Below are 26,588 nucleotides of genomic sequence, written 5' to 3' on the forward strand. Positions count from 1 at the left end.
TACATTTTGGCAAAAATATGCGTTTTAATGTTCATTTTCGTGTCAAATGATCACTTTTTTAAATGAAATATCAGTAAAAAATACGATCTGAACAACATTTCTGGGACAATCTCCTCAACCGCACTTACTTGCTGGTCTTTACTAAATGCCGCACTGAGTTGCAGGATGCGGAGACATTTATGAGCACCAAAACAAGCCTCCCTTCGCTCTCCGAACCACAACATGGACGACTGTCCACTTTGCTGCTATTCCCATTTGGATGGTTACAATCTGAACACTGTTAATTCAGAACCTGAATTAACAGGTTCTAGAGCAGGGGTGCTCATTACGTCGATCGCGAGCTACCGGTCGATCTCGGAGGGTGTGTCAGTCGATCACCAGCCAGCCATTAAAAAAATAGTCCTAAAAATGAGCGATCATAAATCTTCACTATGACGTCACTTTCGTCACTTGATTGACATTCACGGCACCCGAGGGTCTTCTGAGATGACGCTGGCTGCTGCCAGCTCATTAAAATTACCGACTGGAAGGCGAGAAACACTTTATTTCAACAGACTCTGGCGCCGTACCTGTCGTCAAAACTCCAAAGACCGACTGCACAGTTGCACAATAAAAGCGCTTCTTCATCCTGCCTGCGCTACCAAAATAAGAGTCTCAGAAAGCTGGCGTGCACAAGCTAGCAAGCCACGGAGTTTGCCGACAATGTATTTCTTGTAAAGTGTATACAAAGGAGTACGGAAGCTGGATAAATAAAATGCCAAAAACCAACCAATTTCATGTGGTATTGGACAGAAAGGAGGACTTTTTTTCTCCTCCATTCGAAAATGCGGACCTTATCAGCACTACTGTCTGATTCCAATCAATGCAAGTCATCACAATCAGGTAATACACCAACTTATATTCTTGTCTTCATGAAAGAAAGGAATCTATATGTGTTAAACATGCTTGTATTATCTCTAAACACTTTTAACTTATTAACAATATTAACTATATGTGTTAAACATGCTTGTATTATCTTTAAACACCTTTAACTTATTAACAATATTAACTATATGTATTAAACATGCTTGTATTATCTTTAAACACCTTTAACTTATTACCAATATTAACTATAAGTGTTAAACATGCTTGTATTATCTTTAAACACCTTTAACTTCTTAACAATATTAACTGTGTTAAACATTCTTGTATTATCATTAAACACCTTTAATTTATTAACAATATTAACTATATGTGTTAAACATGTTTGCATTATCTTTAAACACCTTTAACTTAACAATATTAACTGTATGTGTTAAACATGCTTGTATTATCATTATTCACCTTTAACTTGTTAACAATATTAACTATATGTATTAAACAAACTTGTATTTTCATTAAACACCTTTAATTTATTAACAATATTAACTATATGTGTTAAACATGCTTGTATTATCATTAAACACCTTTAACTTGTTAACAAAAACATATGTTTCATAAATAAGTAAATATAAATTATATATATGAATGAGGTAGATCCCCACGACTTGATCAATTGAAAAGTAGCTCGCCTGCAGAAAAAGTGTGAGCACCCCTGTTCTAGAGTATTTATTAGTAGCCAGCGAGAAGGTATATTTAAGAGGTGCCGGATTGTTAACAGAGGTCACATCACCGGAAGTATATTACCCGAGGGGGCATCACTACTGTTGCCAAATGAGAATGTGTTCTCTGCAAGCATGTTATAGAATTTTACATTACATTCTTAATGATAATAATGTTGGTAAATGATCCAAAAAAAAAATGATTTGGTACAGTACATGTAAGTGTCAAAAACACAGCCAAAAGAGGTTGGTAGATGAGAATAGATCTAAAGGTAAAATATAGTGTGGAAATGCACCCAATTGCAGGAAATGTAGTCTTGATTTTCTAAATTTTCTTTCGGGGTTTGCGTGAGCACTTTGTGCTAGGGCTGGGCGATATGGCCTTTTATTAATATCTCAATATATTTAGGCCATGTCACGATACACGATATATATCTCCATATTTTGCCTTAGCCTTGAATGAACACTTGATGCATATAATCACAACAGTATGATGATTCTATGTGTTTACATTAAAACATTCTTCTTCATACTGCATTAATATATGCTCATTTTAAACTTTCATGCAAAGAGGGAAACCACAACTAAGTCATTTTACCAAAAGTGTATTTATTAAAGAGTTATTAAGCAGTGGCACAAACATTCATGTCATTTCAAAACAGAAAGTGCAAGATTGTCAGAGACATTTTAAAACAAGCTATGAGTGCACTTTTGTGCATGATGTCACTAAGATGACATATCAAAACAACACTAAATTAAAGTGCACTTTTTGTACAGAACGCCACTGCAATAGTTTAAAACAAATAAAGTGCACTTTTGTGCATGATGTCACACAAGATATTTCAATAACTGTCAAATAAAAATGAGCTGCATAATAGGAAATCAAATAGTGTATGTCCTTCGCTATGTGGTAGGTTACTGCGGATAATTATCTCCTTCTGTTGTTGATTATTTTTTTCATACGGGGTTGATGTGGAAATGGTTATTTGGGCGTTTTGTGGGTGTGGCACCGAACGGAGATGTTGACATGCGGAGTTTCAAGCACTCTTCATTCTCTAGCGGGTGACTTTTCAAATGATGCTACAAATTAGCAATAATGCCACTTTTTGTAGTTTTTGCCGCATACTTGACACATTACGGTTTTCTGTTCAACATCTTCCCGCTTGAAGCCAAAACACCGCCAGACGATGGACCCCCTGCTGTTTTTCTTGGGAATTAATTATTCTTCCTTCATTTGTTACCAGATTCGCATTTTTCTCTCTCTCGTATTACCACTCGCAGCTCTCCACTAGCATCACAGCTAATGTTACCCATGCTACCTTTCTGCTCCGCGAGGTCGTATGACGTTGCACGCGCGACAGTATGTGACATATGTAAGAAGGTGCGCTTGTTTTATGTCTCTGTGAGAAGGAGAGACAAGAAAGAGTGAGAAACGCCTGCAGTGTAATGCCCGCAGCTAAAAGCAACTGCGTGAGAACGTATACTCGAATATCACGATAAAGTCATTTTCTATATCGCACAGAGACAAACCCGCGATATATCAATCAATCAATCAATCAATGTTTATTTATATAGCCCTAAATCACAAGTGTCTCAAAGGGCTGCACAAGCCACAACGACATACTCGGTACAAAGCCCACATAAGGGCAAGGAAAACTCACCCCAGTGGGACGTCGATTTAAATGACTCTGAGAAACCTTGGAGAGGACCGCATATGTGGGTAACCCCCCCCTCTAGGGGAGACCGAATGCAATGGATGTCGAGTGGGTCTGACATAATATTGTGAGAGTCCAGTCCATAGTGGATCCAACATAAGAGTAAGAGTCCAGTCCATAGTGGGGCCAGTAGGACACCATCCCGAGCGGAGACGGGTCAGCAGCGCAGAGATGTTCCCAGCCGATGCACAGGCGAGCGGTCCACCCCGGGTCCCGACTCTGGACAGCCAGCACTTCATCCATGGCCACCGGACCTGTGCGCCCCCCCCCCCTCCACAAGGAAGAGGGGAGCAGAGGAGAGGGGGGTCTATTTAAAGGCTAGAGTATACAAATGAGTTTTAAGATGGGACTTAAATGCTTCTACTGAGGTAGCATCTCTAATTGTTACCGGGAGGGCATTCCATAGTACTGGAGCCCGAATAGAAAACGCTCTATAGCCCGCAGACTTTTTTTGGGCTCTGGGAATCACTAATAAGCCGGAGTTCTTTGAACGCAGATTTCTTGCCGGGACATATGGTACAATACAATCGACAAGATAGGACGGAGCTAGACCGTGTAGTATTTTATACGTAAGTAGTAAAACCTTAAAGTCACATCTTAAGTGCAGAGGAAGCCAGTGCATGTGAGCCAGTATAGGCGTAATATGATCAAACTTTCTTGTTCTTGTCAAAAGTCTAGCAGCCGCATTTTGTACCAATTGTAGTCTTTTAATGCTAGACATAGGGAGACCCGAAAATAATACGTTACAGTAGTCGAGACGAGACGTAACGAACGCATGAATAATGATCTCAGCGTCGCTAGTGGATAAAATAGAACGAATTTTAGCGATATTACGGAGATGAAAGAAGGCCGTTTTAGTAACACTCTTAATGTGTGATTCAAAGGAGAGAGTTGGGTGGAAGATAATACCCAGATTCTTTACTGATTCGCCTTGTGTAATTGTTTGTTTGTCAAATGTTAAGGTGGTATTATTAAATAAATGTCGGTGTTTAGCAGGACCGATAATCAGCATTTCCGTTTTCTTGGCGTTGAGTTGCAAGAAGTTAGCAGACATCCATTGTTTAATTTCATTAAGACACGCCTCCAGCTGACTACAATCCGGCGTGTTGGTCAGCTTTAGGGGCATGTAGAGTTGGCTGTCATCAGCATAGCAATGAAAGCTAACACCGTATTTGCGTATGATGTCGCCTAGCGGCAGCATGTAAATGCTAAAGAGTGCAGGGCCAAGAACCGAACCCTGAGGAACTCCGCACGTTACTTTAACATAGTCCGAGGTCACATTATTATGGGAGACGCATTGCATCCTGTCAGTAAGATAAGAGTTAAACCACGACAAAGCTAAGTCTGACATACCAATACGTGTTTTGATACGCTCTAATAAAATATTATGATCGACGGTATCGAAAGCAGCGCTAAGATCAAGAAGCAGCAACATAGATGACGCATCAGAATCCATCGTTAGCAGTAGATCATTAGTCATTTTTGCGAGGGCTGTCTCCGTAGAGTGATTTGCCCTGAAACCGGATTGAAAAGGTTCACAGAGATTGTTAGACACTAAGTGTTCATTTAGCTGCTGTGCGACAATTTTTTCGAGGATTTTCGAAATAAAGGGAAGGTGGGACACCGGTCGGTAGTTTACCATGAGGTCAGGATCAAGGTTAGGTCTTTTGAGCAGAGGATGAATAACCGCTTTCTTGAATGCTAGGGGAACAGTGCCAGAGGAAAGTGATAAGTTTATAATATTTAGCACTGATGGACCTAATAATACAAAAAGCTCCTTGATAAGTTTCCCAGGAAGTGGGTCAAGTAAACATGTTGTTTGTTTTATCCCACTTACACGCTGTAATAGTTCCTCTAATGTTATTTCATCAAAAAGAGAGAGACTATTTTGTATTGCAGTATCCGTCGTAGATACAGTTGTATCTGTGTTCATAGAACCCAGTTGTAGCTGGGATGCGTTGTCTTTAATCTCCTTTCTAATGAGTTCAATTTTCTTATTAAAGAAATTCATAAAGTCATCTGCCGAGTAGGTGGAGCTATTGGGAGGAGTCCCTTGTTGGGTTAGCGATGCTACTGTACTAAACAAAAATTTAGGGTCGTTTTTGTTGAGGCGGATGAGATTTGAGTAATATTTAGCTTTAGCTAAGGTAAGCATGCATTTATACGATATTAAACTATCACTCCATGCTTGATGGAAAACCTCAAGCTTGGTTGTGTGCCATTTGCGTTCCAACTTTCTACATGATAATTTATGAGCTCTGGTTTCCTCTGTAAACCATGGGGTGCGCCTTTTAGGGGCCCTTTTTTGTTTTAGCGCTGCTATACTATCAATGGTTTTGCGCAGGGCATTGTCAAAGTTGTTAGTGAGGTTATCAATAGAGCCGACATAATTTGGGAATGGTGCCATTACCGAAGGCAGTAGGTCAGCAAGAGTCATCGTTGTGGCGGCATTAATGTTGCGGCTGCTATAGCAGTTATTATTATTATTAGTTTGTTGACAATGAGTCAGAACTTCGAATTTTATAAGGTAATGATCGGACATTACTTTAGTATACGGGAGTACCATAACTTTGGAGGTGGTGACACCCCTGACCAGCACTAGATCTATCGTATTGCCGTTGCGATACGTAGGTTCATTTATTATTTGTGTAAGACCACAGCTATCAATTATAGTCTGGAGCGCCACGCACTGAGGGTCCGATGGGGTATTCATATGGATATTAAAGTCCCCCATTATGATTATATTGTCTGCGTGCGTCACTAGATCAGCAACGAACTCTGAGAATTCATTAATAAAGTCCGAGTAGGGCCCTGGGGGGCGGTAGATAACAGCCATATCGAGAGGCAGCGGTGCGACAGACCTCATAGTAAGCACCTCAAACGATTTGTATTTATTATTTAGGTTAGGGGTAAGGTTAAAGTTTTCATTGTATATTAGTGCGACCCCCCCACCCCTTTTAAGGGGACGGGCAATATGCGCATTCGTATAGTTAGGAGGAGATGCCTCATTTAGCGCAAAAAATTCGTCTGGTTTGAGCCAGGTTTCGCTAAGACCAATGACGTTAAGATTGTTGTCTCTAATGACCTCATTAACTAATAACGTTTTGGGAGACAATGATCTTATGTTTAAAAAGCCCATATTATAAGTATTGGGCTGTTTTGACGAGTTTTTGTTTAAATTATCCGTAGTAGAAATATTAATAATGTTGCGTTTATTATACGTAGTGCACTTTAAATAGTTTCGACCATATCTAGGAATTGATACGACGGGAATTTTCAGATTGTTTGCTTGATGCTGCGATCGACTGAACGCATCATGATTTGCCACCTCAGTAGAATGCATATCTACCCCGGACACATTCACAACAGAAAACACATTATGTGAGTTGTGTGTTATTCTAAGAAAATTGCTATGCGTACAGGAATTATCCAGCCTGGTGCTGGCTAGTTCTAGCTTAACTGACTCCTCACCCGGACTAGCAGGCTCTGTAATTGCCTGTGACCGGGCTTGCTCTAGTGTAGTTAGTCAAATGTGACTTACTTACTTACTTGACACATTACGGTTTTCTGTTCAACATCTTCCCGCTTGAAGCCAAAACACCGCCAGACGATGGACCCCCTGCTGTTTTTCTTGGGAATTAATTATTCTTCCTTCATTTGTTACCAGATTCGCATTTCTCTCTCTCTCGTATTACCACTCGCAGCTCTCCACTAGCATCACAGCTAATGTTACCCATGCTACCTTTCTGCTCCGCGAGGTCGTATGACGTTGCACGCGCGACAGTATGTGACGTATGTAAGAAGGTGCGCTTGTTTTATGTCTCTGTGAGAAGGAGAGACAAGAAAGAGTGAGAAACGCCTGCAGTGTAATGCCCGCAGCTAAAAGCAACTGCGTGAGAACGTATACTCGAATATCACGATAAAGTCATTTTCTATATCGCACAGAGACAAACCCGCGATATATCAATCAATCAATCAATCAATGTTTATTTATATAGCCCTAAATCACAAGTGTCTCAAAGGGCTGCACAAGCCACAACGACATACTCGGTACAAAGCCCACATAAGGGCAAGGAAAAACTCACCCCAGTGGGACGTCGATTTAAATGACTATGAGAAACCTTGGAGAGGACCGCATATGTGGGTAACCCCCCCCCCCTCTAGGGGAGACCGAATGCAATGGATGTCGAGTGGGTCTGACATAATATTGTGAGAGTCCAGTCCATAGTGGATCCAACACAAGAGTAAGAGTCCAGTCCATAGTGGGGCCAGTAGGACACCATCCCGAGCGGAGACGGTCAGCAGCGCAGAGATGTTCCCAGCCGATGCACAGGCGAGCGGTCCGCCCCGGGTCCCGACTCTGGACAGCCAGCACTTCATCCATGGCCACTGGACCTGTGCCCCCCCCCCCCTCCACAAGGAAGAGGGGAGCAGAGGAGAAAAGAAAAGAAACGGCAGATCAACTGGTCTAAAAGGGGGGTCTATTTAAAGGCTAGAGTATACAAATGAGTTTTAAGATGGGACTTAAATGCTTCTACTGAGGTAGCATCTCTAATTGTTACCGGGAGGGCATTCCATAGTACTGGAGCCCGAATAGAAAACGCTCTATAGCCCGCAGACTTTTTTTGGGCTCTGGGAATCACTAATAAGCCGGAGTTCTTTGAACGCGGATTTCTTGCCGGGACATATGGTACAATACAATCGACAAGATAGGACGGAGCTAGACCGTGTAGTATTTTATACGTAAGTAGTAAAACCTTAAAGTCACATCTTAAGTGCACAGGAAGCCAGTGCAGGTGAGCCAGTATAGGTACCCGAGGGTCCCTGGTTCAATCCCCACCTAGTACCAACCTCGTCATGTCCGTTGTGTCCTGAGCAAGACACTTCACCCTTGCTCCTGATGGGTGCTGGTTAGCGCCTTGCATGGCAGCTCCCTCCATCAGTGTGTGAATGTGTGTGTGAATGGGTAAATGTGGAGGTAGTGTCAAAGCGCTTTGAGTACCTTGAAGGTAGAAAAGCGCTATACAAGTATAACCCATTTATCATTTATTTATTATATATATAGGTGTATATGTATATAAAGGTATATACAGTATAGGCGTAATATGATCAAACTTTCTTGTTCTTGTCAAAAGTCTAGCAGCCGCATTTTGTACCAACTGTAATCTTTTAATGCTAGACATAGGGAGACCCGAAAATAATACGTTACAGTAGTCGAGACGAGACGTAACGAACGCATGAATAATGATCTCAGCGTTGCTAGTGGATAAAATAGAACGAATTTTAGCGATATTACGGAGATGAAAGAAAGCCGTTTTAGTAACACTCTTAATGTGTGATTCAAAGGAGAGAGTTGGGTGGAAGATAATACCCAGATTCTTTACTGATTCGCCTTGTGTAATTGTTTGTTTGTCAAATGTTAAGGTGGTATTATTAAATAAATGTCGGTGTTTAGCAGGACCGATAATCAGCATTTCCGTTTTCTTGGCGTTGAGTTGCAAGAAGTTAGGGGACATCCATTGTTTAATTTCATTAAGACACGCCTCCAGCTGACTACAATCCGGCGTGTTGGTCAGCTTTAGGGGCATGTAGAGTTGGCTGTCATCAGCATAACAATGAAAGCTAACACCGTATTTGCGTATGATGTCGCCTAGCGGCAGCATGTAAATACTAAAGAGTGCAGGGCCAAGAACCGAACCCTGGGGGACTCCGCACGTTACCTTAACATAGTCCGAGGTCACATTGTTATGGGAGACGCACTGCATCCTGTCAGTAAGATAAGAGTTAAACCACGACAAGGCTAAGTCTGATATACCAATACGTGTTTTGATACGCTCTAATAAAATATTATGATCGACGGTATCGAAAGCAGCGCTAAGATCAAGAAGCAGCAACATAGATGACGCATCAGAATCCATCGTTAGCAGTAGATCATTAGTCATTTTTGCGAGGGCTGTCTCCGTAGAGTGATTTGCCCTGAAACCAGATTGAAAAGGTTCACATATATTCATATATTCCATATATCGCCCAGCCCTACTTTGTGCTGATAAAATTGTTTCCCTTTTTTCCTCAAAGGGTGCTCACATCCCTGAAATAAACAATTTAACCATAGTAGTGGCCTCGTAAGTAAGCACTCCCTCCCACTATTTTAGGAAATTCAGCATCCACCTTTTTTTTTTGAAAGCATTTTTGGAATTTTCCAGATTCCAGGTTATTTCTGCATTTAAATAAGAAAGTTACTTTCCCACCACAGCTTGGACATCGACTGATGTGTGGGCTTTTGAAGCAGGCCTTTTCTTGTTGAACACAGCAGCCACAATAAGCTAAACAGTTGCTCCATGTCGAGTTTATTTTTGGGTGTTGGAAAGAATCCTGTCTACGTCTTTGACCGTGGCCTGAAATTGTCACCATGTACATGGAGTCACTTTTCTTTCTTTTTTTTTTGCATAGTAAGAAAGAGTACAGCTGGACTTGTTTGTGTTACTACAAGATGGTTCATTCTCAGAGCGTCTGACAGCGCTATCCGGATAGACAAACATGAATGTGTTTGTTGTATGATGTATAATTGTATATACGTATGTAAGATGTGCAACAAATAGAACGGGGAATGGTTATATTTCAGTATATTCAATGTCCTCTGCTGAAATTTTTGCTGTATGTTTTTCTGTGCATAGTCCCAGTGGCTCAGTGCTGTCCAGCTTGGAACAGGTGAAGACCTACCTTCTGACGGATGGAACCTGCAAATGTGGTCTGGAGTGTCCACTCATCCTACAAAAGGTACAACTTTGTTGTGACTGCGTGAGATTAAAAGAACCTTTTATTTGACAATGAATCGTCAACATAACTACACACCATCTAGCTAATTAAGACTACAATGTCTTGAAAGTCTAATCACCACAGGTCTGAGTAAGGTCCAATGAAAATGATATGCTAGTTCCATATCTGCCAACATATATGCATTTTTACTACCATATCCGCATTCTGACCCCTTGAATATGCTTCTATGCCAGTGTTTTTCAACCTTTTTTGAGCTTAGGCACATTTTTTTCATTACCGTATTTTCCGCACCATAAGGCGCCCTGGGTTATAAGCCGCGCCTTCAATGAACGGCATATTTCAAAACTTTGTCCACCTATAAGACGCCCCGTGTTATAAGCCGCATCTAACTGCGCTAAAGGAATGTCAAAAAAACAGTCAGATAGGTCAGTCAAACTTTAATAATATATTAAAAACCAGCGTGATGTGGGCGCGCATGGAGTCGTATATCAACATGGACGGAGCTGCGTGAAAAAAGCAACCCGGCCTCTTCGCGTAAACTTACCTTAACCACCCGCTCATCTTTTCTTCATCCATCCCTTCGAGTTAGCTTTTATGATGACGCCGGCTGGAAAGGTGTCTTTTGGCAAGGTCTTCCTTTTGAATATCACCATGGGTGGAAGTTTCTGGCCATTAGCATGGCAAGCTAGAACCACAGTGAAGGATGACTTCTCATTTCCTGTGGTGCGAATATTCACCGTACGTGCTCCCGTTGTATCCACAGTGCGGTTCACAGGAATATCAAAAGTCAGTGGAACCTCGTCCATGTTGATAATGTTCTCTGGCCGGATCTTTTTTTCAGCTATCTTGTTTTTACAATATGCACGGAAAGTAGCCAGCTTTTCTTGAAAGTCTTTAGGCAGTTGCTGTGAAATAGTAGTCCGTGTGCGGATGGAGAGATTGCGTCTTTTCATGAACCGGATCCCTGTCGCTTAGTAGGAGCCATTTTGTGGTCTTTACAGATGTAAACACACAAAGGAAATGAAACGTACCGGTAATATCCGCGCGCTTCTTCTTCTTCTACGCGGGCGGGTGGTTGCTTACAGTAGAAGAAGAAGCGCTTCCTGTTCTATGGGGGCGGGTGCTTACCTTGGCGGTTGCTTGCGTAGAAGAAGAAGCACTTCCTCTTCTACGGGGAAAAAAGATGGCGGCTGTTTACCGTAGTTGCGAGACCGAAACTTTATGAAAATGAATCTTAATATTAATCCATATATAAAGCGCACCGGGTTATAAGGCGCACTGTCAGCTTTTGAGAAAATTTGTGGTTTTTAGGTGCGCCTTATAGTGCGGAAAATACGGTAATTAAAAAAAATACAGAGGCATACCACCAGCAGAAAAGGTTAAAAAATGAAACTCCACCAAGTTGGCATGCCTTATTTTGAGTTTGTTGTTGTTTCCTGTGTGTAGTGCTTTAGTTTCTGTCTTGCGCTGTTAATTTGGTGACCCTTCCTGTTTTGTTGGTGTTCTCCGATTGAGTTGTATTGCCTGCACCTGCTTTGTTTTCGCAATCAAGACTATTTAAGTTGTGCATACGCTACCCTTCTTTGTGGGGACACTGTTGATTGTCATGTCATGTACGGATGTACTTTGTGGACGCCGTCTCCGCTCCACATGCTGTAAGTTTTTGCTGTCGTCCAGCATTCTGTTTTTGTTTACTTTGTAGCCAGTTCAGTTTTACTTTTGTAATGCCATCCCTATCCTTCAGTGCCTTTTCCGAGCAGGACTTGCCTTTTGGTCATTTTTGGTTTAAGCGTTACATACCTTTTACATTCCAAAAAAGGCTGAAAAACACTGCACTAGACAATGGCACATTATTGTAATTATTGATTTGCAAAAAAATATATTTTTTGGACCAATTAGGTGAAGTTGCATAAATTCCCACGGCACACCAGACAATAGCTCTGTGCCGTGGCACAGTGGTTAAAAAACACTGTTCTATGCTGTATTGTTCTCCAGGTATACATTTTGTTGGATTACGTTGCCTATAGTTTTGATTTCAGTTTCCGTGTTTTCCGGTGTCTGCTCCTCCTGTGGTTCAGCACCAGTGTACGCTACATCGGCACACTTCTCCCCCTGCAAATACTCTTGTCTGGCGTGAGACTTGTACAGCCTTTCGGTTGCAGTCTGTAGTCCTCTTTGTTAATCCTTCTCTCATGCCACCTTCGCCTGCTCTGCTATCAATAAAATAAATACTTCCGTGTTACCATAATAATTTACACAAGATTATTTTGACAACAGGGGCCAGTATGTACTTGGATTCGCCGGTAAACTCGGAGGAAAAAGACGGCGACAATACTACAGTATTTTAAAGCTCAAATTTAACCACGGCAACTGCGGCAAGTGCCGCGACCACCCCCGTCACTTGCCATAATGCACTAAAAAATTGACCAGCATCCACGGCAAGAACATGCCGTGACCGCCCTTGACTTTGGACTTGTTAATGGACTAGATCATTTGTGATACAATTCCAGATGGTTATTAATACCGTTTAATTTTTTAATTACCGGAAAAACGTCATTTATTTATACATTTTAGGCAACACGAAGTCAGGCGCATGCACACTAGTGTCGTTTGGCTTGATAATCATGGCGGACAAACTACACGGACTTTGCTCCGGAGATTTCCACTCGGAGTAAACGGAACCAAGCGCTTAGTTTAAAATTATTTTCCCTCGTTTTTCGACGTGTGTTTAAGAGCGCACTGCTGTGTATAGATGGAGACAGGTGTGGACAATATTAGAGACAATTGCACTTGTCCCCACACTAAAAGTATACAGCAAAGGAGAAAACAATATGATGTTGCTTTTATTTTCTCAATACAGCGTTCATCAGCTGCTGTGACTGAGAGTTAATGAGGTGAGGAAACATGCATCAGGCAATGTGTCGTGAACGTTGTCACAACTTGTTTATAAAGTCTTTAGTTTGTTGACTGGGATGCTCACTCGTCCTTTATTTAACTGCAAACTGTATCAGTGTTCAAATAATATCAATACCAGCTCAGATGTTTTGTCATCTCAACAAACTGAACGCAGGCTGTGAAGATTGTGTATGAGATGTGAGAGGTGCCACACCAACAAAATGCCAAGGCAACCATTTCCACATCAACACCGTATGAAAAAAATAGTCAACAACAGAAGGAGATAATGTCCGCAGTAACCTACCACATAGCAAAGGACATACACTATTTGATTTCCTATTATGCAGCTCATTTGTATTTGAGAGTTATTGAAATATCTTGTGTGACATCATGCACAAAAGTGCACTTTATTTTGTTTTAAACTATTGTAGTGGCGTTCTGTACAAAAAGTGCACTTTAATTTATTGTTGTTTTGATATGTCATCTTAGTGACATCATGCACAAAAGTGCACTAATAGCTTGTTTTAAAATGTCTCTGACAATCTTGCACTTTCTGTTTTGGAAATGACATGAATGTTTGTGCCACTGCTTAATAACTGTTTAATAAATATAGTTTTGGTAAATTGACTTAGTTGTGATTTCCCTCTCTGTATGCAAGTTTAAAATGAGCATATATTAATGCAGTATGAAGAAGAATGTTTTAATGTAGACACATAGAATCATCATACTGCTGTGATTATATGCATCAAGTGTTCATTCAAGGCTAATGCAAATTATCCAGATATATATCGTGTATCGTGACATGGCCTAAAAATATCGAGATATTAAAAAATGGCCATATCGCCCAGCCCTAATATTATGTATTGTAGCGTCCAGAGGAAGACACACCAAGACCGGCGTTCTTTTTAGCTTTTATTGCCAATCAAATGTTAACAACAGGCCCAATTCCAACAAGTATTTCTTCCGTGCACACATGTCTCCGTGTTTCACTCCCAGACACTTAACACTTCCTCATTCTCTGCCAACACGATTTCTATTATTTATTAGCCTTTATTTAACCAGGTAAAATCCCATTGAGATCAAAGATCTCTTTTCCAAGGGAGACCTGGCCAAGAGGGCAGCAGCAAGGTTACATTAAAAACAGTAAACAAATACATAAAACATCACATTTACAACATTAAAACTTGCTCACATGACACATGTGCATACAGACAAGGTAGACTGCAATCCTTTCACAGAAGCTTTAAACTCATTCAACGTAACTAGGGTTTGAAGTTTAATGTTCGATTGTAGGTTATTCCAAGCCTTCGGTGCTGAAAACCTAAATGCTTTCTTGCCCAGTTCAGTTCTTACTTTGGGGACGACAAATTGCAGAACATTCATTGAACGAAGATTGTGACTTCCTTGTTTCTTTGTTAAAAGACAAGACAGATAAGATGGAGTGATACCCAGAATGGTTTTGTAGATGAAAACATACCAATGATTGAGACGTCGAGCACATAAAGATGTCCAATTAACCATTGAGTATAACACACAATGGTGAGTAAGGGGAGCGCAGTTGATAATGAATCTCAGTGCCCCGTGGTACACACTATCCAGCTTGTGGAGACAACCAGCAGTAGCATTCATGTACAACACATCTTCATAGTCAATAACAGGTAAAAAGGTTGTTTCCACCAATTTCTGTTTCACAGTAAAAGAAAAGCAAGACTTGTTTCTATAATAAAATCCCAGTAAAAGTTTCAGTTTTTTTACAACATACTGAATGTGCTCCTTAAAACTCAAGTGGTCATCAATTAAAAATCCTAAATATTTAAAAGCAGATACTAACATAATTTGTTGCCCATTTCTTGTTAAAATGTTCTCACACAGTGATGATCTTACAGTTTTTGATGTGGTAAAGAGCATACACTTTGTTTTCTCTGCATTTAAAACCAGTCGAAGATAGCAAAGTTGTTCTTGTACTCTGTCAAATGCATGTTGTAGATGTTTAAAAGCCTCAGCAAGAGTGGGTGCTGTGCAGTATATGACAGTATCATCAGCATAGAAATGGAAAGTTGAGTTCGGAATATTCTGTCCAAGATTATTTATGTAAATAGTGAATAATAAGGGGCCCAACACAGAACCTTGAGGGACACCCTTTTTCACTTGCAGTACGTCCGAGGAGGAACCTTCTATCTGAACAGCCTGAGTTCTACTTGTGAGGTCATTTGCAAACCATCCAACTGCTTGCTGAGAAAAACCAATAGCTGAAAGACATTTGATTAAAATGACATGATCAACAGTATCAAATGCCTTTGAAAAGTCAATAAAGAGGGATAGACAGCACTGCTTCTTGTCAAGAGCTTCAGTTACATCATTTATAAACTTCATAGCAGCAGTAACAGTACTGTGATTTCTACGAAAACCTGACTGAAATGGTGACAGAATACAATTGGTGTCCAAAAAGTCTTTTATCTGTTCACTGATAAGGGATTCAAGCACTTTTGCCAGAACAGAGAGTTTAGAGATCGGTCTGTAATTATTTAGATTACTAGGGTCACCTCCTTTTGTTTCAAAGACCATAGGGAAAATGAACACCATAACACACTAACATACACAGTAATACCAGCAGGTAGTCACAGTATGGATGGATACATCTAGTTTATTATTTGTGCACTATTGACACGTGATGCACTGAAAACTTGGCCGGCAAACAAATGACGTATTTTGATCACTGGAACAGCACTACCGAAACCAGCTGTTGTGATGACGTAAGCCATAAGCACAGCGGGAATGTCTGGATCTGAGGCAGCATATCCGCGCTCTGGACATACTGAAATGTATCCGAGATATACCCTCGGACAGCGATCTTCAAAATTTAAGATGACACTGGCGGCTTTTTAAGGAGACGAATGCTTCCAGCAGCGCTAAGCAAGTATGGCGTCAGGTTCTCTTTCCATCGCAGACATGGATCGACAAAGGTAGACTTACAAAAGACAAGTACAGTCTACAATAACACCAGAAATAGATGCTAGATTTGTTGCCAGTCGTTTTTAATAAAGAAAGAGTGCAGGGTGTCCCCTTAATGTAATTAAATGTGGCGCGCCGCCACTGCATTTTCATTACCACACCTTGAAAATGAGTTGTTGTTTTTTTAACTTGAAAACAAATAACTTGATGTAATGTATTGTAGCCCCAAGAAGAAATCACATAAAGTTTGGCGCTATTTTTAATTTTTATTACCATTTTTATGACAACAAACGGCACAATTCCAACAAGATTGACCTCTCTTGCAAACACGTCTCCGTGAGTATGCGCTTCTCCGGACACACAACACTTCCTCATTCTCCGCCAATCACCTTTCAGGCACGGACGGTGTGTTTGCAAACATGGGGAAAACTGACATCAAATCCAAATGTCATATTGACCACACCTCAACTACGCCCCGAGACATGCCCACCATCACAAATACAATGGCAATCTGTACGAAACTCTGGAAGGTTGTTGAAAAAGTATTTCAAGTTGCTTGGGACCGTCATGTCCAAACAACCTCTCCTGGTCAAGCAACACGACAGCCAGAGACTCCCTTTTCTGAGAGTTCTCAGGAGGACCGACATGCAGAGGAAACGGCATGTATTATTTTACATTTGCATAACCATCTATGATGTATATATTTTCTTTAAAAAGGCTAAACATATGTATACATATATTTAAAAACAAAGCTGTTAAATAGAGATGTCCGATAATGGCTTTTTTGCCGATATTCCGATATTCTTAATTACCGATTCCGATATCAACTGATACCAATATATACAGTTGTGGAATTAACACATTATTATACCTAATTTTGTTGTGATGCCCCGCTGGATGCATTAAACAATGTAACAAGGTTTTCCAAAATAAATCAACTAAAGTTATGGAAAAAAAATGCCAATATGGCACTGCCATATTTATTATTGAAGTCACAAAAGTGCATTTTTTTGTTTTTAACATGCCTCAAAACAGCAGCTTGGAATTTGAGACATGCTCTCCCTGAGAGAGTATGACGAGGTTGAGGGGGGGGGGGGTGGCGGGGGTGTATATTGTAGCATCCCCGAAGAGTTAGTGCTGCAAGGGTTTCTGGGTATTTGTTCTGTTGTGTTTATGTTGTGTTACGGTGCGGATGTTCTCCCGAACTGTGTTTGTCATTCTTGTTTGGTGTGGGTTCACAGTGTGGCGCATATTTGTAACAGTGTTAAAGTTGTTTATACGGCCACCCTCAATTTGACCTGTATGGCTGTCGACCAAGTATGTTTGCATTCACTTGTGTGTGTGGAAAGCCGTTGATATTATGTGACTGGGCCGGCACACAAAGGCAGTGCCTTTAAGGTTTATTGACTCTCTGTGCTTCTCCCTACGTCCGTGTACACAGTGGCGTTTTAAAAAGTCATCAATTTTACTTCTTGAAACCGATACCGAGAATTTCCGATATTACATTTTAAAGCATTTATCGGCCGATAATATCGGCAGTCCGATATTATCGGACATCTCTACTGCTAATTAGTATTAACATGTATATTTTTTTATACCATATTGTGTTGCCCCCTTTTTCAGTTGTTGCGGCTTATTATATAAAGCAGGGGTGCTCATTACGTCGATCGCGAGCTACCGGTCGATCTCGGAGGGTGTGTCAGTCGATCACCAGCCAGGCATTAAAAAAATAGTCCTAAAAATGAGCGATCATAAATCTTCACTATGACGTCACTTTCGTCACTTGATTGACATTCACGGCACCCGAGGGTCTTCTGAGATGACGCTGGCTGCTGCCAGCTCATTAAAATTACCGACTGGAAGGCGAGAAACACTTTATTTCAACAGACTCTGGCGCCGTACCTGTTGTCAAAACTCCAAAGACCGACTGCACAGTTGCACAGTTGCGCTAACAATACAAGAGTCTCAGAAAGCTGGCGTGCACAAGCTAGCAAACTACGGAGTTTGCCGACAATGTATTTCTTGTAAAGTGTATACAAAGGAGTACGGAAGCTGGACAAATAAGATGCCAAAAACCAACCACTTTCATGTGGTATTGGACAGAAAGGAGGACTTTTTTCTCCTCCATTCGAAAATGCGGACGTTTTTAGCACCACTGTCTGATTCCAATCACTGCAAGTCATCAGAATCAGGTAATACACCAACTTATATTCTTGTCTTCATGAAAGAAAGGAATCTATATGTGTTAAACATGCTTGTATTATCTTTAAACACCTTAACTTGTTAACAATATTAACTATGTGTTAAACATGCTTGCATTATCTTTAAACACCTTTAACTTATTAACAATATTAACTATATGTGTTAAACATGCTTGTATTATCATTAAACACCTTTAACTTGTTAACAATATTAACCATATGTGTTAAACATGCTTGTATTATCTTTAAACACCTTTAACTTATTAATAATATTAACTATATGTATTAAACATGCTTGTATTATCATTAAACACCTTTAACTTGTTAACAATATTAACTATATGTATTAAACATGCTTGCATTATCTTTAAACACCTTTAACTTGTTAACAATATGAACTACTACTCAGTGGCCTAGTGGTTAGAGTGTCCGCCCTGAGATCGGTAGGTTGTGGGTTCAAACCCCGGCCGAGTCATACCAAAGACTATAAAAATGGGACCCATTACCTCCCTGCTTGGCACTCAGTATCAAGGGTTGGAATTGGGGGTTAAATCACCAAAAATGATTCCCGGGCGCGGCCACCGCTGCTGCCCACTGCTCCCCTCACCTCCCAGGGGGTGATCAAGGGTGATGGGTAAAATGCAGAGAATAATTTTGCCACACCTAGTGTGTGTGTGACAATCATTGGTACTTTAACTTTAACTTTAACTTTATATGTATTAAACATACTTGTATTATCATTAAACACCTTTAATTTATTAACAATATTAACTATATGTATTAAACATTCTTGTATTATCATTAAACACCTTTAATTTATTAACAATATTAACTATGTGTTAAACATGATTGCATTATCATTAAACACCTTTAATTTATTAACAAAAACATATATTTTATAAATAAGTAAATATAAATTATATATATGAATGAGGTAGATCCCCACGACTTGATCAATTGAAAAGTAGCTCGCCTGCAGAAAAAGTGTGAGCACCCCTGATATAAAGTAACACAGGCTGCACTATATTCTGCCCTGTCCTAATTTTGGATTGTAGTTGGCCAAATATGTAAACAGTCCATGAAGTCATTGTAAAACTATCGGGATGTAGGTTGGCTTTTATGCCGCTAGCTTAATGCAGTGATGTGAAGTGGGGCTGGGTCCCTGTCTCGGTGCCCTCTGAAGCTTACAGTGCATCCCGAACTTTTTCCACATATTATGTTAGAGCCTTGTACCATAATGGAATCCTCAAAATTGTATATACGATACCTCACAAAAGAGATGTGGACTCGAGTCACATGACTTGGACTCGAGTCAGACTGGAGTCATGAATTTGATGACTTTAGACTTGACTTGACAAAATGTAAAGAGACTTGCAACTCGACTTAGACTTTAACATCAATGACTTGTGGCTTCACTTGGACTTGAGCCTTTTGACTTGACAAGACTTGCTACTTTCCCCAAAAATACGAGTGCAAGCGGCGATCAGCAGCCCGCCATTGTGGCGGCCAACCAATCAGACTCCTCCTCCCATCCACTGACCAACCAGGACCAGCTGCAAAACAGTCAAGGTGGCGGCACACACATGTAGACCATGTACAGGAAGCAATCTGTTGGGGTGGGCCCCAGCATTCATTTTTCTTTTTCTCTGTAATCATTTACATGCTGATCAATAAGTTTGGTATGGAAATACGAACTGATGATTTACGTGCCAATCAGTAAGTTTGATATTGAAATACAAATTGATGATTTACGCGCTAATCAATAAGTTTGGTATTGAAATACAAATTGATGATTTACATGCTAATCAATAAGTTTGGCAGCAATTACAGCCTCAAGTCTTTTTGAATATGAGGGCACAAGCTTGGCACTCCTATCTTGGCCCACTCTTTGCAGCACCTCTTAAGCGTCAATTTCAGAAACAACAACAAAAAGGTATTTTTCTATTTTTTTTTAGCAGTGGGGGAAATAATAGATTTTTAGATGCATTGTAATTCTGACATGGATACTTACATTTGAAAGTGTATTCGCTGCCGCTGCTTGTAATTGCCGCCATCGTCAAAAAGATCCGGATTGAACAAAGGCGCGCAATGATTTTTGGGATACGGGAGGCCACGAAGGATAGTCGCGGTGCATCCTCCGAATACTGGGAAAAGGAGGGCGCATTCGTCAGCTGCATTTGGAGGAGCCTTCGAATTTGAATGAATCGGGACAGCCTTCGCGCAGAGTTGTGACGTAAAGCGGCCTTCAGATTCGCCCTTCGAAGGATGCAGACCCTGAATTGGGACACAGCTTAAGACTGGTTGACTGAAAAGAGGGCTCACTGTGTTCAGTACTGTGCTGTGCATTGTTATATAAACACGCTCAGGTGCTGAGAGCGGTGCACAGAGTGAGACGTCTTTCTTCCTGATTGACGCAAGAGACAAATAATCAGAATCAGAATACCTTTATTGTCATTGTATGGAAACAACGAAATTCTTTCTTTCTTTCTTTAGTTTATTTCGAACATGAACACACTTACATCATAATACATCACACAATTTCATATCATTTCATTTTACATCATGCCCGAAAAGGAGTAGGAAGAAGCAAAGCTTATTTAATCCTACCCCTTTCCCACTTCAAAGCATTTACAAATATATAGAATCATTTACTGACCCTTTTATATAATAAAGTAACATCTATGAATTAGTATACAACAGTTTTGTAATATGTAATTAATTAATTAATTCAGTCATTATTAACATACTGAGATGAAGAATATCTTATTTTCAATAAGGTTGAAAATATTTCTCATAATTCTTCTTTTTTTGTACTATGTAAGCACTATTATTTTGAACAACTTCTTAAACTGGATCATATCAGTACAATTTTTAACTTCTTTACTTAATCCATTCCATAATTTAATTCCACATACTGATATGCTAAAAGTTCTAAGTGTTGTACGTGCATATAAATGTTTTAAATTATTTTTTCCTCTAAGGTTATATTTCTCCTCTTTAGTTGAGAAGAATTGTTGTACATTCTTTGGTAGCAGGTTATAGTTTGCTTTGTACATCATTTTAGCTGTTTGCAATTTTACCCAATCACCGAACTTTAATATTTCTGACTTAATAAATAAAGGGTTTGTGTGTTTTCTATATCCAACATTATGTATTATTCTAACTGATCTTTTTTGTAACACGGTTAGCGAATGTAGCGCACATTTGTAGTTATTTCCCCATATTTCTGCACAATAGCTCAGATATGGTAACACTAGCGAGCAGTAGAGAATATGTAGTGATTTTTGGCCCAGGACATATTTTGCTTTATTCATTATTGAAATGTTTTTTGCCACCTTATGTTGTATGTTTTGTATATGAGATTTCCAGTTCATTTGATCATCTATTAATACTCCCAAAAATCTAGTTTCTTTTACCCTTTCTATGTCTACTCCGTCTATTTGTATTTGTGTATGATGCTCTTTTCTACTATTACCAAATAGCATCATTTTAGTTTTACTGAGATTCAAAGATAGTCTGTTTTTGTCAAACCATCTTTTTAATTTGTTCATTTCTTCTGTTATTATTTGTATTATCTTCTGTGTGCTCTCTCCTGAACAGAAAGCAGTTGTGTCGTCCGCAAATAAAACCAACTTTAAGTCCTTCGTAACCTTACAAATGTCGTTTATATAAAGATTGAACAATCTTGGTCCCAGTATTGATCCCTGGGGTACACCACAGGATATATCTAGCCGTGTTGACATATTTTCACCCATCTTCACATATTGCTTCCTGTTGGTTAAATAACTTCTTACCCAATTCAATACCAAATTGGACAGCAATCCAGCTCAGTGCTTTTAAAACAAACCTACATAAAATAGTCTTAAGACAACAACAATAATAAAACAATTTAAAAACATAATAAAATGTTAAAAACATATTGCACAGCTGATCTCTATCAGAGGTAAGCAAATAATAAAGTGGTGAGTGTTCAGCTAAGTGCAGAGTTTAGGGCAATAACAGCTCTAGGATAGAAACTGTTTTTCAGACTATTTGTCCTTGCTTTGATGGTCTTATAGCGCCTCCCTGAGGGCAAGAGTTCAAGCCAGTGGTGACCTGGGTGGGATGAGTCCCTGAGGATGCTGTTTGCTCTCCTGTTGCAGTGTCTCTTATACAGGTCCTCTAGAGATGTAAGAGGACATGCAGTGATCCTCTGGGCCGCCTTTATGACGCCCTGTAATATCTTTCTCTCTGCCACCGTGCAGCTAGAAAACCACACGGAGATCAAAGAATTGCAAGGCTCAACCATTCTGATTGGTCAACATGTCTGTCACTCAAATGCCGGTGACAGCGGAGAGGGGGTGGGGGCATCAGCCTCTTCCGATTACATAATCACACCAATTAAAATCTCGATGTCAATTTGATGTCAATTAATCGTGCAGCCCTAATACTGCCACCAGGAACGGGATCAGAATAAGTTAAATAAAATAAATTGATAAATGGAATAATTGTATTGCACAAAATATTTCTGTTTATTTACAATTCTTCTGTCTTATTCCTTAGGTGTTCAACTTTGACCGGGGGGCAGTGGTCAAACAGAGGACAACAGAGGACGTAAAAGCAGATGAGGATGTCACCAAACTCTGCATTCACAAGAGGAAACTTCTGGCTGTGGCTACGTTGCACAAGAGCATGGAGAGTCACCCGCCTCTCACACTCACAAGTCCCGGTGGAGGTATGTTTTTGATGGACCTAAAGAATGTTTCTGCTGAGAGAAGATTCACAGCACAAATTAGTCATCTTTTTTTTGTTTGTTCATAAAAAATCCAGCACAGTCAGGGTTCCCCCCTAGATTGCTAAGATACGGTGGGGGTTATGGTTAAGGGCTTGGTCAAAATGACGTTATCACATTATTTGCTATGATGCATATATTTTCTTTAAAATGGCAAGAAATATGTATACATACATTTAAAACATATATTATTAATTATAGTATTAACATGTTGTTTCCTACAAAGTATCGGTTTGCTCTATTTTTAAATTTTTGCTGATTATTGTACAATGTACTTGAGATTCCCTTTTCTAGAGATTCCTCCAACCCTTTTAGTTGTTCTTACTTTATCAAAAACAAATGGCAACAAATCTAGCATATACAGTATTTCTGGTTTTGTAGACTAGGGATGTATACCGAGTATTAGTATTTTATGCTACCGGTTCCTAGTTAGGTCGGTTTGGACTAACAATACTAGAGGTGGGAATATTTTGGCACCTCAGGATTCAGGAGCTACAAATCGATTGAAAAATTGATTATTGATGCATCTTAATTAGGGGTGTGGGAAAAAATCGATTTGAATTAAAATCGCGATTCTCACGTTGTACGATTCAGTATCGATTCTCATTTTTCAAAAATCGATTTATTTTTTTGTATTTATTTTAATTTTTTTTATTTAATTTTTTTTATTAATCAATCCAACAAAATAATACAAAGCAATACCATAACAATGCAATCCAATTCCAAAACCAAACCCGACCCAGCAACACTCAGAACAGCAATAAACAGAGCAATTGAGAGGAGACACAAACACAACATAGAACAATCCAAAAGTAGTGAAACAAAACTGAATATTATCAACAACAGTATCAATATTAGTAACAATTTCAACATAGCAGTGATTAAAAATCCCTCATTGACATTATCATTAGACATTTATAAAAATTAAAAAAAAGAACAATAGTGTCACGGTGGCTTACACTTGCACCACATCTCATAAGCTGTGTCCAATATTTTCACAAAGATAAAATAAGTCATATTTTTGGTTCATTTAATAGTTAAAACAAATGTACATTATTGCAATCAGTTGATAAAACATTGTCCTTTACAATTATAAAAGCTTTTTACAAAAATCTACTACTCTGCTTGCATGTCAGCAGACTGGGGTAGATCCTGCTGAAATCCTATGTATTGAATGAATAGAGAACCCTTTTGAATCGGAAAAATATCGTTTTTGAATCGACAATCGCGTTGAATCGAAAAAATCGTTTTATAATCGAATCGTGACCCCAAGAATCGATATTGAATCGAATCGTGGGACACCCAAAGATTCGCAGCCCTAATCTTTATGTATATTGATGCAGTTTTACATTTCTTTTTGTTTCACTAAATTAGCGTTTATCACTTGCAACAAAAAAACCCCAGTGCATTTGTAATAAGAAACCGTTAAATTAATTCCCACATTTATTAAATTAATGGAAATGTGTGCAAAACTGGAACATAAGAGCTATATAATCAAAGAGCTGGTCGGTGAGGCGGTTCGCTACAGTCAGCCAAATTTTAGAACAGTCTACATTACTTTATTTACAATAAATATATCGATTATCGATTATTGACGTTTACTACTCGATTTTTCAATGTAAGAATCGATTATTTCGCCCACCTCTAAACAATACTGCTATCGGAATTTTTGGTTCGACTTGACTGACGTAATTATGACACGATGTCACACTCATTTCAGCTGCCACTGCTACACATTAAAATCAGCTTTGAATAATGACAATTAAGGATGCAACACCACACAAAAGTTTGTAACACAACAATATTTCCTCCTCAAAAGTTCCACAAAGCCACGCACTCTGTCAGTTTGAAGTGAACGCACTTTACTCACGACGACTCACGTCAACCGTCCTCCTAGCGATTCATTAATCCACAGGCCACTATTAATCCACTCAAACAAGTGAAACATTGAGGTAATATAATAATCCATAAAGTTGCTTTGAAGCAAGATAGCATCCGCTATGACTGACAGGTCTCTCTGGTTGCCGTCTGACGTCACTTAATTTCGCCGCGTTTGTGTGGCATTAAAAGACATCTGGCATAAAACGTGTTTCAGTTTGTTCTATCTCTTGACTACAAACTGGACGATCGAGCATTACATTTGCTCACCTAGTCTTTATTTCTGTAATACACACACACACACACACACACACACATACATCAGTAGCGCAACACCCAATATGGCTTCTGTTCCGTCACTTAAATACGTCCGTGTGCAACATAAACAGAAATAATAATTTCTATTGTTACAAAATGCACACCCACATAACGTGATAATTTATTGTATTGCTTTATATCAGGGGTGCTCATTACGTCGATCGCGAACTACCGGTCGATCTCGGAGGGTGTGTTAATCGATCACCAGCCAGGCATTAAAAAAATAGTCCAAAAAATTAGCGATCATAAATCTTCACTATGACGTCACTTTCGTCACTTGATTGACATTCACGGCACCCGAGGGTCTTCTGAGATGACGCTGGCTGCTGCCAGCTCATTAAAATTACCGACTGGAAGGCGAGAAACACTTTATTTCAACAGACTCTGGCGCCGTACCTGTCGTCAAAACTCTAAAGACCGACTGCACAGTTACACTAACAAAATAAGAGTCTCAGAAAGCTGGCGTGCACAAGCTAGCAAGCTACGGAGTTTGCCGACAATGTATTTCTTGTAAAGTGTATACAAAGGAGTACGGAAGCTGGACAAATAAGATGCCAAAAACCAACCACTTTCATGTGGTATTGGACAGAAAGGAGGACTTTTTTCTCCTCCATTCGAAAATGCGGACCTTATCAGCACCACTGTCTGATTCTAATCAATGCAAGTCATCAGAATCAGGTAATACACCAACTTATATTCTTGTCTTCATGAAAGAAAGGAATCTATATGTGTTAAACATGCTTGTATTATCTTTAAACACCTTTAACTTGTTAACAATATTAACTATATGTGTTAAACATGCTTGTATTATCTTTAAACACCTTTAACTTGTTAACAATATTAACTATATGTGTTAAACATGCTTGTATTATCTTTAAACACCTTTAAGTTGTTAACAATATTAACTATATGTGTTAAACATGCTTGTATTATCTTTAAACACCTTTAAGTTGTTAACAATATTAACTATATGTATTAAACATTCTTGTATTATCATTAAACACCTTTAATTTATTAACTATATTAACTATATGTTAAACATGCTTGTATTATCATTAAACACCTTTAACTTGTTAACAATATGAACTATATGTATTAAACATACTTGTATTATCATTAAACACCTTTAATTTGTTAACAATATTAACTATATGTATTAAACATACTTGCATGATCATTAAACACCTTTAATCTTTTAACAATATTAGCTATATGTGTTAAACATGCTTGCATGATCATTAAACACCTTTAACTTGTTAACAAAAACATATATTTCATAAATAAGTAAATATAAATTATATATATGAATGAGGTAGATCCCCACGACTTGATCAATTGAAAAGTAGCTCGCCTGCAGAAAAAGTGTGAGCACCCCTGCTTTATATGATATATTTAATATACAGTATATAATGTAAAAGTGATGTGCTGTGTACATGCATGCCATATATAAATATTATTTCCAGCTGAGTGTAATTGTAATGAATAGGAACACAGTGATGGA

General features: G+C 39.2%; 1 protein-coding gene across 4 annotated transcripts in view; it reads left to right on the plus strand.

Moving 5' to 3' along the window:
- mbd5 (methyl-CpG binding domain protein 5) overlaps positions 1-26,588 on the plus strand; it is a 68,907-nt gene that overhangs the window by 16,340 nt on the left and 25,979 nt on the right. For all 4 annotated transcript variants that reach the window (XM_061932505.1, XM_061932509.1, XM_061932508.1 and 1 more), the window contains exons 3-4: positions 9,970-10,072; positions 22,663-22,834. In XM_061932505.1, the coding sequence (XP_061788489.1) occupies positions 9,970-10,072; positions 22,663-22,834 (275 nt within the window). The remainder of the gene's footprint in view (positions 1-9,969; positions 10,073-22,662; positions 22,835-26,588) is intronic.

This window comes from Nerophis lumbriciformis, linkage group LG38 (genome assembly GCF_033978685.3).
Source record: "Nerophis lumbriciformis linkage group LG38, RoL_Nlum_v2.1, whole genome shotgun sequence".
Classification (NCBI taxonomy): domain Eukaryota; kingdom Metazoa; phylum Chordata; class Actinopteri; order Syngnathiformes; family Syngnathidae; genus Nerophis; species Nerophis lumbriciformis.